The sequence below is a fragment of the Xenia sp. Carnegie-2017 genome, unplaced genomic scaffold (genome assembly GCF_021976095.1).
Source record: "Xenia sp. Carnegie-2017 unplaced genomic scaffold, XeniaSp_v1 HiC_scaffold_23, whole genome shotgun sequence".
Taxonomy (NCBI): Eukaryota; Metazoa; Cnidaria; class Anthozoa; order Malacalcyonacea; family Xeniidae; genus Xenia; species Xenia sp. Carnegie-2017.
In genome coordinates, this window is record NW_025813486.1 from 7,058,470 (window position 1) to 7,076,993 (window position 18,524).

At 36.2% G+C, this 18,524-nt stretch overlaps 1 protein-coding gene and 2 long non-coding RNA genes across 3 annotated transcripts; 2 read left to right on the forward strand and 1 right to left on the reverse strand.

The window, feature by feature from the left end:
• Positions 1-6,391: 6,391 nt before the first annotated feature.
• On the reverse strand, positions 6,392-10,441 carry LOC124449711. Its single transcript, XR_006949524.1, has 4 exons — positions 10,321-10,441; positions 9,519-9,641; positions 7,996-8,077; positions 6,392-6,662 (listed from the first exon to the last, which is right to left on the reverse strand). It is a non-coding gene; the product is annotated as an uncharacterized LOC124449711 (long non-coding RNA).
• A 1,510-nt stretch (positions 10,442-11,951) lies between these two features.
• LOC124449719 lies at positions 11,952-14,776 on the forward strand. The gene is made up of 4 exons (XR_006949533.1): positions 11,952-12,154; positions 12,310-12,404; positions 14,294-14,642; positions 14,752-14,776. It is a non-coding gene; the product is annotated as an uncharacterized LOC124449719 (long non-coding RNA).
• Positions 14,777-14,887: 111 nt separating this feature from the next.
• On the forward strand, positions 14,888-16,769 carry LOC124449018. Its single transcript, XM_046999960.1, has 5 exons — positions 14,888-14,893; positions 15,429-15,513; positions 15,638-15,727; positions 15,909-16,117; positions 16,625-16,769. Exons 1-5 carry the CDS (start codon positions 14,888-14,890, stop codon positions 16,685-16,687), a joined length of 453 nt encoding a protein of 150 aa, XP_046855916.1. The 3' UTR covers positions 16,688-16,769.
• Positions 16,770-18,524: the final 1,755 nt, after the last annotated feature.

Consider the following 18,524-nt stretch of genomic DNA (forward strand, 5'->3'; position numbering starts at 1 on the left):
CAGGGTGGCCCTTGAACAAGGCATAGAGTTCTTTAACCCTAGGGTGTTTTTTAGCTACAGCAAGCTCAACTTAGCAAGGGGATGGTTTGGTATATACTGCAATACATTGCGCAGGAAGGAGACAAAATCCCGGTGGCGATTTGGTGCTCGCGGGATAGCACATATTCCACGCGGTAGTCGTCTGAGGGGTGAGACATGTTGCCGTTAAGAATACCCGAGCCGAAGATACTGTCAACGACGTTGTCCCCCTGCGAGCTGAGCGCACTGAGGGCGAAGGGGATAGCGGCATTCTTCGCGTAAGGGGTTATCCTGGTGGCAGCTCCAAACAGCATAGGGGGGAAGCCAATCCCGCGCGGATCATGATTGCGGTTTGCCGTTCAGGCGGGGCCGTTTTCATTTGGTTGGCGATCCGGTCTCCCGCTCCTTTCCCATGAGCATGGGGAGCAGGCTCAACCCCGCCAACGCCCAAGTAAAGCCTCCACGCTGAATGAGCATTTGTGACTTGATCGGGTCGCTTATCGCTTTTTGCAGCTCCGACTGCAACACACCGGCCCCCAGGCCTAACATTCGTAGGAGGGAAAGAAACCCGCCATATTGGCGGTTTGTCGTCGCGAGGTCACCCCCGCGATTACGGCGGTTGCCCGTTTTCAGATCACCACCTTCCATGTTGCTTCTTGTAATTATGCTGGCATAATTACACTATAATAACAAAACTTCACACTTCAAATGTAATTATGCTAGAATATATAACTATTGTATAACTCAGACGACACTCCAGCTGATGCCTTTCTCTTTCCATCGAGGCACAGAAGGTTCACTTTGATTGACGTGGTGGCGTCGGAGGGGAGCGCAATAGAAATGTCCGCCACTGCCGTGAATTGATAATCGATTGTGAGATTGCCTCGCACTTTTGCGTTGTCTGTGACAGGGTCCAGATTGAGATTGATCGGGATCATGAACCAGTTGTTGCAGTAGTCATTGGCCGTGATAAGCACTTCCGTGCCGTACATCTTTTCGAAGAAGTCTTGGACCAAGTTGTAGCCTCTCAGGTAGGAACTTTTATTGGGAACGTAGAAGTGAGTGACTTCTGTTTGGTTAGCTTCGTCAGGCTGCACTGCCACGAGAACTTCAGGGTGTGATCAAAGAGGTCCTGCTCGTTCACGATGATGAGGAGCTGACTCAAGTTAGGGTGGATCATAGCCAATCGGTTGCTGGTGTTGGCAGCGGCATTTGGAGTAAGTCCTGGTGCGTCTCCGAGCCTCGAATCGGTGAAGAAGAGAATCATCTTCCTGGGGATCGGGGCATTGTGTAGGAGCGCGGGAGTGCCAGCGTCATCGTTCAACGAATTTTGAATTACCCTGGGGCACCAGGTGTGGAAATACAGCTCCTTAGCGATCGAGACCTGGTGTCTGTAGTCTTTTTTCATGCGATAGGTGGGGTAGACAAAGTCGAGCTCCAGCAGTTCTATACGCATTCTGTTGATAGCGTCTGCGTTATCCGCACCACCCCCTTTGTTAGAAATGATCATGTAGCGACTGAGATCGCCTTTTGGGAGATCGACGCGAATCTTCACCTGTGTGCCCGGAGACAGCCAACTATCCCCACTGGAGAAGAGGCAGAGGAGTGGGCGAAACTTATACTGAAAGTTCCCGCTAAGGACACGGACGACATTTTCTTGTACCGTATTCGAGAAGGCTTTGGTTTAAGAGAGCTGGACACCAGGCGCCCTTTTGAGGGTATTATCGGCATTAAAGTCAGGGTCGGCTCCGCCTGCTGTGTTTGTTGCAAAGGCATAGCCAACGCGACGGTCTACTCCATAGGCGTAGGTCGGCAAGGGGAGAGCTTTCAAAGCCTTTTTGGGATCCTGCTTATGTAAGCCGAATAAGTCACTATCCGCGTATTGCAACTTCCCGATCGAGTTCTCCATAAGACTCGGATGTGCTGAACAAGTTGCATATCAGCCACGACGCCACTCTGCGTTACCTCTTGTCCGTTGAGCTCCACACGGGGATAATCGCCCGTGTTTGGTGGATTGCGATTGTCTTTTACTGCGTACCGCATCTTGACGATGAAATAAGATTCCGAAAGTGCCATAAAGTTGTTTGTTGAGCTGATGTCTATCCCAGTCGAGAGGCTAGGATTGTCCGGATAGAGAGTGACCCTAGCTCGCCCCTCAAGCAGGGGGACCTTATTTTCGGTCCTCTCCTCGATGGCATCCTGGACTAACTTCACACGTGACAGCAGACCAAAAAAGGGCTCGGGGATTTGGGATGTGTCAAGAATCGTCGCCATGGTTCACCTTTGGCAAATTTGTCAGTGGCTTGTACCTCGAATTGGATGTAAGGGGGTTGTTTGGTTATGTTTAAACATGGCAGCAGCAACAAGCGTAGACCTATCCGCGGTGAATAACTCGCCGGCGGTCAGCCTCGGCCTCCTCGAGAGTGCCCAGTTTGAGCTCCATTATCTGAATGTCGGGCCTGAAAGCAACAAGCTGTACGTTGTTATTGGTGACAGCGAGACCGCGCTCAGCATCTTCACGAGGACATACAAAGAGGTCGGGCACCTCATCAAAATTATAAACCAGACTCTGGCCAACGCCGCTCATGACGGTATAGTCTTCAGCTACGTCCGGGCTTAAAGCCGAGTTCAGGTCAGGGTGCCGGCTGGTAAGACGGTGAAGATGAAAAAAGAAAGTCCCTCCCTCATCCTCGGTTTAGGCGAAATTGCAGCAGGTAAGTCATGGGATGCCGCAGGTGGCTCTTCTGGAATCGTGAAAACCCTACCTTATACAGTAGATCTGAGCGCGGGTTGGCGGGCAGTCCTCCTTTACACGGATCTGATCTACCCCGCTGTGGTGTATGAGGACAACTCTGACAACCGGGTCCTCAAGACCTTTCTCGTGCAGACACTCAACGGCATTAACAATTATGTGTTTGCTAAGCCCGACTTGCGGCGTCTACGCCCCTACCAACAAGTTAATGAGGAGTCCTTTTGGTTGAAATTCAACACTGGAAGTACACTTCCAAAGGGTATCCGATCTTTTTGTATCTAAGAACCGTTGATATCGATTAATTTTAATCAGAGATTTATTGTGCCAAAAGATGATATGAGCAACGTATCAAGCTAATGATTTGTTTTCCGGAGGAGCTTTGAGTTGCCTGACATGGTGTTGCTGCAGCAGCTCGCTACGATCTCAGGGGTCAAGCTCTGCGAGGTTTCCCACTTCTGGAGTTCGGCGATATTGCCGATGTCTCGCTGGAGAGCAATGTCTCAGGAAGCGTTCGTTGACATGAGGAAAAAGAACCTACCGTGCGCGGTGCGGAGAAAAGGCGGCATTGCTCATTGCGGCCGCTGCCCACTTATTGTAGAGGCGCTCCAACACCTCGAGAATGTTTACAGGCGCATCATCGACAACTGATTAACGCCGGCAAGCAGCACCCTTGTGCTTTTTTAGACTCTTGCTGTGCTTCTTGTAATTTCGCTTATAATTATTTCTGATGTGATAATTACAGTATAAGGAATGGAAGATGGATTACCCGCTCTCGAGCGTTGACATCGAACGCCTGTGAGTATATGCAAGGTGTGCTAAATAGCAATCACTAGTAGCATTGTATTTGCAAATACAAACAGAATGTAACCAACATGTCTTTAATTATATAATTACATGAATGTTAAAATTGGTTCATGTGTCATGCTTACTGGTAAATATCTTTTCATATAATCAAAGCTCGTTTAAATGTAAATCTGAAATAATTTAGTTTAGAAATTATAATCATCATCAGAAAAATTACCTAGTGATCATGAAAAATACTTTGCTGTTTTGCCAAATTTCAAGGTTTATCTGCATACATAGAAAGACATTTTTACTTTATAGAAATGCTTTTCATACATCAATAGCCCTTTGTAATTTATGGCAAACAAACTGGTATGAGCCGTAGATCAACACACTTTGACATCTCTACATGAGGTGTTCGGTTAGAAAAGGGGACAATATGCGACATGGGACAGTATTTCATGTATGTGAAATACTCAGGTTTAATACCATTCCAGTCAAATTATCAAAATAAAAAGCTTCATAGATCAGAAAAGACTCAAAATCACAGGTTATAGTAAACAGCTTCTCATGTAATCAATGTTAGTTTTCTCAAATCTTAAACAATATGTAGTATAACTGTCCAATGATTGAATGATCAATGATCATAAACTGAAAAGCCCCAAACATTTGTTTATGATAAAGTAAATAATAGTATGGCGCCTTATGGCTACAGATTTTTTGTCCATTGATATATATTTGCAGGAATGTAGGATTTCGCTGCCATATAACGGTCACGATTCCCCAAGCACTAAAGAAATCATAGCTAAAAGTCCTTCGTCAACAACAATTTTAGAAGCATCAATCTGCTTACCATACGCCATATTGACATAAATCGCAATCACATACTCGCATAAATTGCATAACTTTGATATTTTACATTCATGCATACACTTCAGTTGTCCTTTACTTACGATTTTGGATGTAAATTTCTGCTGAGAAAACTCAAAACAATATTGACTTGCTTTTGAACATCAATGACTGAAATGTCGCTCGCGAGATCGCCTTTGCCAAGCATTTACAATTCATCCATAAATTTTTCACCCTCTTGAAAAAATTCACAGTTTGGACAGCAGCATTCATGTCAATATATGAATTTGTAAAAGATTTCCATAAATTTTATCTGATTGTAGTTTAGTTTCTATCATGCTTTAAAAAAACTACTAAAAAACGATCAAACATTCAATTCAGACGGTGAGCTTGACTATAAAGTCAATGGTTTGAACCCGAGAGTATCGTTACTAGTTTGTAAATGTAGATCGTCCAGATTGGTATAGTCCTGAGAAGGACTGTTTTGTTGTTGTTGACTGACGTTTCGACAACCTTAGCGGTAGTCATCTTCAGAGTTAAATGAGGAGTAAATGTCAGGTTAGCCGTATTTGTTATATAGTTCTTACGTATTGTAATGTGTGTACAGGAAATGTGTATTGTCATTGTGAATTAGTGTGAAGTGTAATGTTTTTAGTTGATCGTTTGTTTGTATTGTGAATAAGTCGTTTGTAAGGTGCCAGTAACTGCTGTGATCTATTCAGGGGGATTTGTTCCAAGTTGGTATACCAACTTTCTAATGTAAGCCGTTGTCTGTAGTCAGTACTGTAAGTAATGTATTTTGCCGAGTCCTAGTCAATGTTTTGCTTTTTGATTCAGTGATGTTTAGCAATGTGATTAGTTTTGCCTCATTTCTTAGTAGCTCGTTTGTGTTCAGTAAGTCTTATGTTTAAGTTTCTGCCGATATAGTAGGCGTGGAAGTCGGAGCAGTTTATTTTGTAAACTGCACCTTGTCGTTCGTTGGGTAGTTCTTTGTCCTTTATGTTTGTTAGTACTTGTAACGTTGTGATTGGTTTTTGTGCGACATGTATGTTGTATGGTCGTAAGATACGCGAGATAGTCTCAGACGTACCTTTGATGTAAGGAATCGTTGCTGTTGTCACTGAGTTGTTCGTTTCGTTGGGTTCGTTGGGTTTGTAAGTGTTGCGTTTGATAAAGTCAGAGTTATAGTTGTTTTTGTAAAAAACACGTTTGCGATAGTTGTTTTCGTTGTGTAGAGCGTCCGGTGAATCACATATGATTTGTGAACGTCTTGTTAATGTTAGGATTGTGGTGGCTTTGTGTGATGTAGGGTTGTAAGATGATTGGTCTAGTAGTCGATCAGTATGTGTTGGCTTGCGATAAACTGTTGTTCGTAGTTTTTGATTGTCATGTTTTACCAAACAGTCGAGAAAAGGAAGAGTTCCGTTTTCTTCGACATCTTTGGTAAATTGTATGTGGCTGTTCTGTTTGTTGATGTGAGTGTGAAAGTCATCACTCTCGTCTGCATGTAGTGCTGTGATTGTGTCATCTACTTAGCGGAACCAAAAAGGTAGTGCATGTTTGTAAGTCGTGAGCACCCGTTCCTCTGAATATCACTCATGAAGACATTTTACACGATATTAGAGTGATTTAGCAAACACGACGTTTCGTCTAAGACGCCGTGAAAATGGCGTGGCATGCGCCTTTTACTAATGGTCCAATCTACCACGGCAGTCGTGTTGACGACGACGACGTGAAAACATACAATTTGACGTCGTATCGACGACGGCTAAAACAAACTTAATTTTTTGATAAAAAATAAGGAAATATCCTTGATATTTGCAAGTTACAAGATTATATAGGCCTACATATATTTATTTGAGAAAAAATTGCGAATATTTTTTTCCAAAAGCGAAAAAAACAAACAAATAAACAACGCGGGGTCTGCTCTAATTTCGGGGCTTTCCTCGGAATTAAAACAATTTTAGTCACAAAGCCGTATGTCGATGATTTTGCTTTTATTTATAATTTTATTGAAATGAATATCCTGCAGTATATTTTTGATATCAAAAATTTAGTTTAAAATGACCGGAAAACACGATCCAACAGGAAAAATATCGAAATGGATGAAACTTGTTTCAACTATCATTTGACGAAGTCCTTCAAAGGTTTGCTAAATCATTAATACTTTACGACGTGGTGGCGTCCTAGACCCAGATCCCTCGCAAAAATTTGACGACGTCTTAGACGAAACGTCGTGTTTTCTCAATCGGTTTATTGTCTATAAAGAAAGGACAATTTAATCTTTTATTTCCACTACGAAGGAAAAAAGTCAGCACATTGTGCTAAAAAAGATGATCAAGAAAATATTAATTAGGTGGCGTTTATCACAAATAAAAAAGAATAAATTTGATTGGATAATTGATTCTGGTGCCACTTAGCATTTGATGTTTGAACATGACTATTTATCGGACTATGAAGAGTTGAGAAAGCCAACGAAAGTAATTCATGCGGATGAACGTTTAATATTGGCTTATGGGAAAGGAACTTACCGCGTGGCCATTGATTTATATAAGTCACATTAACGTAGCGTAATTTGGGGGCAAAGTGCAACATTTTCCATTGAAAATGAAATATCTGAGCCATTAAACGAAGCTTAAATTTAAGAGTCAGTCAGTGGCATCTCCGTGACGATGTCATGTAAGAAAAGTAAACTTTAACACATTTGTTTGAAACGTAAAAAGTATGGCGGCCGTCAAATTAAGACACTTTGCGAGCAAATTGTCTTCAACAACATGTATAGCCTTTAACAAAATTTATATTTGAGATCTTAAATATAAATGTTGTCAAAGGCACCGTACTGCCTCGGAGAAAGTGAGACTGTCACCATAATGAGTAATGATCATAAGATATTATGTGTCTAGCGTATCTTAATTTGTGTTTTTTCGTGTATGTTGTAAATTTGAAGCGACTATAAGGGCAATGAAAAATATTTCCTCATACAGGTTTAATTCTTTGCTTCAATATTGACTGCACCATAATTGATGTGTATTTCAAATCTAATCTAATGTCTAGTTTGTTTTTAACAGAGGTTAGAGATGGGTAGAAATCATGTGCAACAGACATGCCAAGATTCCGGAGTGAGTATAATATGAAAGTGATACAAACTGTCTAATGAAGAAGGCGGCCAAATGACGAGCATCTATGCTTAAATTTTCATATATCAACCTTAGAGTCAACAGCTTAGCATCGACGAAAGACAATTGCAACAAGCTTACAAAGTTTAGCAAAATTCTTTGGCCGCATTTAAAATGTGGACCAACAGAATTGGACAAGCGATACTAGTTTATGACAAAGATAAAAAAAACACTTTCTGATCAATATTTCTACTTTTAAAACGGCTTAAATGATGACATGCATGAGTCCATTTGCAATTTTAAAGTAAAAATTGAGTCATAAATTTCCTTCAATAGGCCATATAACACAAGCCATATATAAGGTTAAAAATGAAATAACACATATTTTACAAACAGACCCTTTGGGCCAACGAGTAATACTTACTATAACAATCATTTTAACTTCCTTATAAACGAACCACATCAACGTAAACATACCTTGTTTAAGATCGCAATGATTTGTTTTTGGTAAGCAAACTGTTCTTGTTTGGAATTGTAACTTTGTTTGACTTTGATTTATCTACAATTATAAGCTTCCATGGGTCACATTTATACGTCGTAATCAAGCATGAAAATTCTTTATCTTTTGTTTTACAAACTTTTCACTGATTAATGTCATGAAGCCTTGAACAGTTGAACTTTTAGATAGATTTAACGTTTAAACAAGTTAAGTGTCATATATTCTTTCTTTGAGTTGATACTTGGAAAATTATTTTTGCCACGGAGTTTAAAACATCTTAAGAATAGATTATGTAAGCAAAGATATGGTTTAATGATTTTTATTGTTTATGCTCGTAAAATTTAATATAATTTGGATCAAATTGATCAATAGAAATGAGAAGTACTAAATTGTACGGTTTTCAAGATAATTGGGAGTAAGTGGTGAAAACTTCAGCTCCATACTCAATAATTGGTCTTATACAGATAAGGAGGTATAAAAATTCACAATATCAGATTGACGAACTTTCGCTTGTTTAAATTGAATAAGAAAAAACATGCGTTTGTTACTCTAATGTTGGGAAAAGTAAATCTCACAGTTGGATAAGGCGACATTTCATCATATTCTGTTAAATCAAATGAAGGGAAGGGAATAGAGAATTCTTGTTGTAGTCTTGTAATAATTATAAAGATTTTTTAGCATCAAAATCAATGTTTGGTTGTATCTTTTAGGTATATTTAACTACAATCTGTTTCTGGTAATCTGAATTGATTCGTAAGGTGGCAAAAGTTAAGTTTATCAAATCACAAGTCAAAACGATTCCACACCCAGAATAATTAGTTTATAACTAGTTAATCGGTCTAATTTTAGCCAGAAGAGCCTCAAAAGTGGCAGAATTATATTAGAATTTCCACTGTACACCACCATGTGGTCCAATAGCTGTTTTTACAAATCAGAAATCAAAGATTTTCAGGTCTTTTTATTTAATGCTATGAATTTGCATGTATCACCTTAGCGTCAACAGCTCGACGAAAGATAATTGCAACTTTCCAAAACGACTAAATATTTAAAATATTTCATGATGGCATGCATGAGTCAATTTGCAATTTCAAACTAAATTTCCTTCCTGATTCATAAATGTCATTTCATACTATCACAAGTATAATGAAATAAAACATATTTTATAAATATACCGTCCGGACCCAAAGATAAATATAATTACATGCTAGCAAGCAATTTGAATTCCTTAGCAAGCAAGCACATCATGATAAACGCGACTTCCTTTAGATGACAGTGATTTTTTGATAAGTAAATTGTTTGTATTTGTAACTTTGTTTAATTGGTGTACAACTACAGGATCACAAGTTGCCATGGGGATCTATAATGTATATTTTATAGTACTAGGTTGAGACTAATATTTATTAAAATTCTATTAATTATATTTGACGAACAACTTTTATGTAAGATCTCATTTACACATCGTTAACACACACAATAATTCTTTGTCTTTTGTCTTACAAACCTTTTGCTGGTCGACGATTGAGGCTTTAAACATTCGATCTTTCAGATTTCTTAGCGTTCTGATAAGTTAAGCGTCAAATGGCTTCGTCCGTTGAGTTGATACGTGGCAAATTATTTTGTGCAACTGAATTTAAAACATTAAAAGTTAATTGTTATGTGAAAGCAAAGATACGCCCTTATGATTTTTATTGTTTTTCTTTATAAGTTTGAATTTAATTTGGATCAAATTCATCAATAGAAATGAGAAGTGTAAATTATATTACATTATATCACTTTTAAGGTACTTTGGGAGCGATTGGTTAAAAACTACAGCTCGATATGTCAGTTTTTATTTTTATACTAGTGGTCTCTTGCCTGTTGAATAACACAATATCATCGCACAATTATATGTCACGAACGTCTGAATTGTGCTTGTTGAAATCTTTAGTATAAATGGTATATTGATAAACATTTAAAAAAGCTACATTTCCAAAATAATAACGTTGGTAAAAGGCAAAAACTACTTTTTATAAACATAAATTAAATTACAATTAAACACATCATGATAAACACGTCTTATTTTAGATGAATGGCAGTGATTTTCTTGGTAAGCAGTTAATATGTTTGTATTTGTAACTTGGTTTGATTGGTGTACAACTACAGGATCACAAGTGCGAGTATCTATGATGTATATTGTGTAGTACTTGGTGTGACCAATATTTATTGAAAGTTTATCAATTAAATATAACGAGCAATTTTTATTTAAGATTTCATTTACAGATCGTTAACACACACGATAATTCTTTATGTTTAGTGTTACAAACCTTTTACTGGTTCATGGCTCAAAACTTTGAACCTTCGATCTTTCAAATCACTTAACGTTCTGAAAAGTTAAGCGTCAAATGGTTGCGTCCTTTGAGTTGATACGTGGCAAATTATTTTGTGCAACTTAATTCAAAACATTAAAAGTTTATTGTTATGTAAAGCCAAGATACGGCCTTATGATTTTTATTGTTATTATTAATATGTTTGAATATTTTTACCGTTTCCTTTGTATTTTGGGAGTTTGTTAAAAAAACCTTAGTTCCATAATAAGGAGTTGGTCTTATACATGAAAATGCACAATGTTAGATTGCGGAACTTTTTCCTCATTTGCTTGTTTAAGTTCAATAAGGGGGTGTTAACATGAATCCGGAATGACTTTCAATTCCAGTCGAAACGTGATGTCAATCCACGTTTACATGGGAAATCAACACAGGGATTGACATTTCGTAGGAATTATCAATTTTGAAGACAACAAACTTAAACATTATAACAACCCTTTTCTTTTCTTTCGTTTCTGAGTTAATACTTGCATGAAACATACAGCTTAATACTTGCATGAAACTAATTGTTGCTTTTTCTCTCACTCATTTTAGTCCATTTAGCTTACGAGCTTCAATTTCCCAGTAGACAATACACATGGTGCATGCGTGCTTTGTTATTAATCACAATATCATTCCAGAATGAAACTCAGTACGCGTTTACATGAGATTAAAACTAAATTTTGATCCGGCATGAAACTTCGATCCGGAATGAAAATAGGAATGAGCTCGATCCGGATCGAGTTGTGACTCATTCCGGATTCATGTAAACATGCAGTAGGATTTCTTTTAAAATGGAATGAGTTCATTCCGGATCGAAAGTCATTCCGGATTCATGTAAACACCCCCTAAGACAAAATAGGCGTTCGTTGACTTAAATGTTGAGAAAAGTAAATCTCACGCTTTGATAAGATAACATTACATTATATTCTGATAAATTAAATGAAGGAAAGTTGATATAGAATTCTTATTGTAGAAACTATAAAGATTTGTTAAGATCATGTCCGATGTTTGGTTGTATCATTTAGGTATATTTCAAGCTGTTTCTGGTAGTCAGAATTGATCCGTAAGATGGCAAAAGTTAAGTCTATTAAAAGCACAATTCAAACGACTTCACACCAAGAATATAAAAATGTCCATTGCTGTAATTGAATTAACTAATTAGTTTATAAATAGTTGCTTGGCATAATTTTAACCCAAAAAGCCTCAAACGTTGTCGAACTAAATTAGTCAAGAACTGTAAACTGAATAAATTTGTTTTATCTATAGACATATACACCACCTCCATGTGCTCCAAAAGCTTTGTTTTTATAAACAATGTTATACTCAGATATCTTAAGATTACAAGTATCATGTAAGCTATGTTTCTACGATGAACACTACATCGGGTTTCTTGCTTGGCAGCGAAATCGGGAATTATTTTGAGCTTTACTTTTTAAATGTGAAGCTAATTATATATGCAAAATTCACTTCCGGTTAATCACTAGAGATACAAATTACTCTAGAAATGCTTGGCGGATAACGTTTACAAACAAGAATTTTCAAATATAAAAGGCATTTCGCGACGTTTTGCTTATCTCAAATATCTTTCTTGGATAAATAAAGTTATTTAAATCAATGTGACATCAAAATTATTTCGATACCTGTAAAATATCGGCGTTCGTGTTCATTTGAAAATCGCTCGTACAAGAATCGAATTTGCCTAATAGTTGTCAAGACAAGATAATTCACAGCTCGCTTTCCAAGTTTAGAGGCAGTTATGATCTAGAATATGTTTCAATACGTAAAAATTGTGGTAATTACCTTTATTTTATCATTCTTTATAATCTAGAGATTGTCGTATGTTACTTTTGCCGTGACTTTATGAGTCCGGGTATATTGGTGTAGGAACAAACAAATTTCCTAAGGTTGGTTTATTCTTAATTTAATTTCTATTTTTATTTTATAAAGATAATATTATCACTACACCTTGCTACAGCATTTGGATATGGTATTCATCAGTACGTATGGTTGTTATTGTCATAACATGCAGGGGCGGATCTAGGGTATGTCAAATCAGTCACGCGACTGATGTTTATAGTTCAAAATTACTTATCAAATTTAATGATTACAATTTTTGTGATCATTGAATTGATGTATAATCGTATGAATTTCATTGTCAAAATTCTGTTTTATATCTGAAATCTTACGTAAATATCACGTTTTAGCATATCTGGAATTATATTAACTGACTGACTGATAAGCGGTGATGATTAATATTTTTAACATGAGGTTATGTGATTATGTGATTTACAAAATGTTTTGATTAAGAATCACGTAGCCTTAAACCTTAAAATAGTTGTAGTTTCTATGGCAAATCACAGCAGTTTTTAAACAGTGATATAATTTTACAAAGAGGTAATTGAATGTTTATTCATAACAATGCATGGTTGCTTTATAATACTAGTAAGTATCGTTTTCCAATTATTGCATTCAAGACAATATGTAGTTTACAACCCACTTTTTTATCTCTTAGATTGGTTTATTAACTTAGCCTATTTCTTTAGTAAGTTTGGAATGTCAGTTAAATTATTTTTATTTAGTTTCTTAGAACATTTTCCATTTGCTGTTGTTAGCAAGTAAACTATAATGTTATACTTAAAATTTTGGGGTTATTTATAAATTAGGTATGATACATGCATGTAAAGAAGAGAATCAGTTACAAATGGTTAAGGAGACATATAAGTTACCATGACCTGTGAATGAGAATTATCATTTTTTTATTAAAATATTTTGCTAAATGATGTTATCACTAGCACTTAGGGGGAATGGGTTGTAACATTAGGATATGTTTAAATCAATCAAAAATAAATAGAGTGACAGTTACATTTTATTATTTATTTTTGTTCATATCATAATTAAATGTGACCAGGCGCAATACAGAAAAAAATTGGATTGCTGCTAATAAAGGATTAAGATGCAGTGATGCAATGCCTAATGATGATGGCTGTAGTAATATGTTTAATAATGTTTTTTGTAATGACCGTGAACATTCATAATCTTTACAAAAATCAACTCAAACCATTGCCAGTCCTAAACAAAGTTCTTTCTCTTTGAAAGTTGGTCTTAATGATTGTGATATTGGGAAAATGACCGTGCTGTTTCTGGTGAAGTTGATATTTTAGATGTTTCTTTTAGTCATGGAAAAGCTGATTCTTTGTGCATGTGAATGTAGACATTGGGAGATGCATTTTTTTGTTTCTTCTGATTTTGAACATGATAGTTTAAAAGTTTCTTTTCAAGATGGGTTAGTTGATTGGGTGAATGAGTACTCAATTAAGCAAAATGCTGTTGATGGCTTGCTTGCTCTTCTTAAGGATTATGGTCATCCAAATTTGTCTAGTTGTGTTCGCACTTTGTTGCATACATTAAGTTGTATTCCCATTCAGAAAAAATCTGGCATGGATTACGTGTACTTTTCTTTTGGTGAACAATTGTTACAGCACTTTCACAAGCATCCTTGTGAAACAGGATGCTCCTGAGAACCTTAAGAACATTAATCATTTTGAAATCTCTGATGAGTTTCCTTTGTTTAAAAGTTCTGCAAAAAATGTATGGCCAGTGTTGTGTGCCATTTTCAATGTCATACCTGTTGTAGTGTTTCCTATTGTCCTAACATGTGGTGACTCCAAGCCAAAAAACTTGGAGTTTTAGGATGAGTTTATGGAAGATTTGAAGGGTATTCTAGAGAGGGAGTCCAAGATGGGGAAAAGGTTCTGACTGTTACAGTAAGGGGCATTGTTTGTGATGCTCCTGCAAGAGCACTTGTTAAAGGTACAAAACTTTGTACTGGTTATTTTGGTTGTGACAAGTGTACACAAAAAGGGAAGTGGCTTGGTCGAGTGACTTACTCTCAAAATAATAATATAGAATTGCACTCTAATATTTCTTTTAGGAAGCAGATACTAGAAGAACATCATCGCTTTGTTAGCCCTTTCTGTCACTTGCCTGTTCACATGGTAAAACAATGACTACATGCATCAACTGTGTCTGGGTGTTATTCGTAAATTGATTATGGTTCGGATGAAGGGAAATCGCGCTGCTAAAATGTCTGTTGCCAACGTAGAGGCTGTTAGTAAAAAATTGGTGGAGCTTAAACCATTTATCCCCTCTACATTTGTGCGAAAACCTAGGAGTTTAATGGAGGTTGACAGATGGAAAGCTACAGAATTCAGACAGTTTCTTTTGTATACAGGCAAAATTTCTTTCAGCCGTCAATGAAATCTTATCAACAATTTCTAGAAGTAAGTACTGTAGTTGCAATGCAATATTCCATTGCTTTATTCGAAGGAGTGCAGTTTTTCACATATTGCTACGTTGCATTTAAATCTAATGAGTGATTTTGCTTTTTAGATTTGCCAGTATACAGCGAGCTGATCTCCCTTGCAGAAAAAGGTATAAGCGCAATTATAATCCTGGTACAAGTGGACAATTTTTTACAGAAACATGCATGTATAAAATTTCTCTTTTCATGTTGATCTAGATTTATATGACGGTGAACTAGCACAAGAAATCCTAAACACAAAGGATCATGCAATAACTTCCACATCTACTAGTAGGACACCATCTCAGTGTAGTAGTAAGTTTTCTGTCATCAGAACTGACTTATCAGCAACTTTCTTATAATATGTGGACTAAAATGTTGAAATAATTTGATTGCTTCTTTTTAAATAACTTTAACATTCGTATTGTACATTTACTGTTTTTCTACGTCCATCTTTGCATTATAGGGCTTATGTATGTTCTACAGGTGCTGTAGGCGTTGGTCCTTTAAAATGTTGTAATTAGTTGAAAAAATGTTAGTTATAGTTAAAATTGCTGTTGTGTTCACCACGATTTAATCAAAATACATTCGTTCAAATCTAATTCTCGGCGTTTGCTATCAAACTACTAAATGAAACTTTCTCGAGGCTTTTTATTTTAGTCACCTTTCTGTTTCTGACTTTTGAAACTTATAGTGCCTTAATTTAAATGACGTTCGTGCGTGCAATAAAGATATATATTAAACTCAGTACGTGTCTTTTCTGTAGATAAAGGGCAACGTCTCTTCACAAGGAATTCCTACAACTGGCACAACAAGAGAAAGACATTCTCTACGAAACAGTGGTGTCTTAGGCAAGCTTTTCTTACAATTCATTATTGCATGTCTTGTTGTTACGTTTTCATTTACGTTTATTTCGTGTAGTTTGAAATGGTTTTTTTTCTTCACAACTAACTGCAACACGTGATTACTTTGCAGATGCGCATGACCTTTCATCGCACGAAACGCCTTCGACAAGTTTTACGAACATAACACCTGCAGGAAGACGTTCTCAACCAAACATTAATGGTACCTTTTGAACAGTATATAGTTTTTGAATAGCGTATTTATTATGTTTGTGTATTCAATTAGCAATTTGATGCGAGTTTTATTTGAATTTTCTTGTTAGCATGTTGTAAGGTTTTATATTTGTAAGATATTACGTAGGTTATACATAAGTTATTCTGTTATTTTCTTATCTATTTTGTAGGCTTCCAAAGATCACTTCTCACCAAACTGGAAACATTAATTGATAAGCAAGAAGAAGCGTCGTCAATATTGCGTGTTCTGTTAAGGGCTAAGAAAGGTGTAGACGAGGACGAAATTTTGGAAGATGTAGTACCTAATCCTTTAGATTCGGTTGAAGAACTTGAGGACCTATCCTCTAGTCTTGATGAAGAAAAGTCCAGAAGAAAGTTTGTAAGTTTTGGAAAGTTAACTACCCATACGTATTTAGTAATATTTATTGGCACGGCCTATTTTTTATGCATGACTCGTTCAAGTGTTACGTAAAAAAATGTGACAAAGGAAGGCATAGCTCTTCCCCTTATCGGTTTGGAAACGTGAAAACGATAGTTTCATTTGCAATTTCGTAACGTAATATTGACTATTTTTCTGCCATTTGTGTTTGAAAACATGCACGTTTGTCAAAGTCTGAAACGTAATTTTAATGACGATTTTCGTTACGTTAGGGGGTCAGATTATCTGATTAAACTATATGAATCTAGCATCGTGTTTTTCGTGAGAGCATTGTCGTGTTCTGATTAATTTAAATACATTACGATACTTCAAACGGCTCTTAGGAGTGTGTCGTTTTATTTGTGCCGTTTTAAACGTATATTTAAAATAATTATGTTCTCAGTTATAATTTTTTTAGCTAATATATGTGGTCCAGTATGAAAACGAATTTTTTTAAAATTCATTTAGTTGAAAGAAGTCTTAAAAGTAAAGATGATTTTTATGACGTGTAGTTATATATGTGTTAAATAGGATAGCAATATTTTATGACATAATAGTTCACTGTACATACGAATGCTTCGGTTAAATTTAAATAAATTTTGCTTTCTGAAAATGTTTATATTTGTTTATTGACACTTCTCTTCGATTTTGGGAGTAAATGGGATTACGATGTACGTTCGTTTCCCTCCAGTGAAAGGTGGTCCTTTAGTGGATAATAAATTTCAGCAGGTGGTTTGTGTACCGTTGCATGAGTTATAAATCTTACATACTTACTAAGTTCATGCATATAGAATATCTCTTACAATTCAGTCCGATGTTATACTTAGATTTCTGTGCGACTACGTATGACATTTAAAAAAGAATGACTTGTGTTATGTAAACGAGTAAAAAATAATTCATAGTCTTGTGAATATTGATGAAGACTTGTTACCATTGCCAACCAATCCTATATTTATGATTATTATAGACATCAACAATTACATTGGAGACCATTACGTCATATTTGCATGGTTTTACTTTTGCTGCACACTTGCAGCAAAAGTGAAACACGATTGTGCAATCCAGGCAATCATATGTTACAACTTACTGTGAAACAAGAACCTTTCTAAAATCATACTTAAATAAAAAGAGGAGACTCTAGATTAAAAGGCAATAATGTCTGCCTTGGTCAATTCATGAAAAATCTCTTGCACTATTATGAATTACATAAATCGTGTTGTTTTTAATGTTAGTAACGTTATGTTTAAAGGGCTGGTGAAAGCTGTAGCTTGTTCTTTATTACTTAGTAGTTTACTACGTTCCTTTGTTATTATAGTATGTGATGTCTGCAAAGTTAAATAAGTTAACAAAAGCTAAATGATGCTATTCGTACAAAACTTTAAACTAAAACTGTCACACAATTATTACTGAGTGCTTTCATGTGACATTAATGTTCGGATACCTAGCAAATGATCTGGGGGTCTGAGATAATAAAATATACAAATCTTGCGCATGCAACTTTCAACAACTCTACAACCTTTATCATCTACTAAAAGTAGATAGATGTAAATGACATCGTATGATGTGTTCACGGTAGTTTGAGAAGTTTTGTGTAGATGTTGATCAATTTGTTTGTAAGCTAACGTGGGAAACCATGCCATGAAGCAAACTTTTTGATAAATATCTCTATTGTTCTTCAAATTAGACAGCGCAATCATATGTTCTTTTATTAGAGAAAATTGTATGGAATTAACCTTACATTATGAAAAAATGTGCGCAAGGCTTCATAACCATACAAGTATGACGTAATGGTCTTCAATTGTTGATGTCTATAATAATCATTAATATGTCGTACAAGAAAAGAATATGACAAAGTTGGTAGAACTTAAATGTCAATGACAGGGCCAAGCCTCGATCCCACATCATAGATTGCGTTGTCTTGACTGTTACAGTTACCAAACGGCTACACAAGCGTTCATTGTAGTTAACGAAAAAAGTCGTAATGTTTTATAAAATAGTGATGTTGGAATTGCTGCCGTAAAAACTGATGATTTCAAAAATTCTTAATTTTCTGCATGTTTGGACCCAAATATTTCTTGAATTTCAAGAAATTTTCCATTAATACTACATCATTTGAATTGTTTTTTTCCATGCTCTATCTTTGGTGAGAATATGATGATTGGTCATATAAGCTTTAATGACTTCCGTCTTTGGATGGCCCTATATTATTTTAATAGATGGCCTAATTCAAATACGTTGGAGTTTCTGTATTGATGAAATTTTACGAATGAAAATGTTATAAAGCCGAAATTTACAATTACTTACAGTTTATATTTTGCCTCAGGAATAGACAAAGTTGAAACAGATGTCAAATAAGTGCTGAAACGCC

Excerpts from the sequence above, each read along its gene's own strand:
- LOC124449018 (XM_046999960.1), top strand. Across the intron at positions 15,514-15,637 it reads ACGAAACAGTGGTGTCTTAG|ATGCGCATGACCTTTCATCG; the intron begins GCAAGCTTTTCT and ends ATTACTTTGCAG. Across the intron at positions 15,728-15,908 it reads TTCTCAACCAAACATTAATG|GCTTCCAAAGATCACTTCTC; the intron begins GTACCTTTTGAA and ends TCTATTTTGTAG.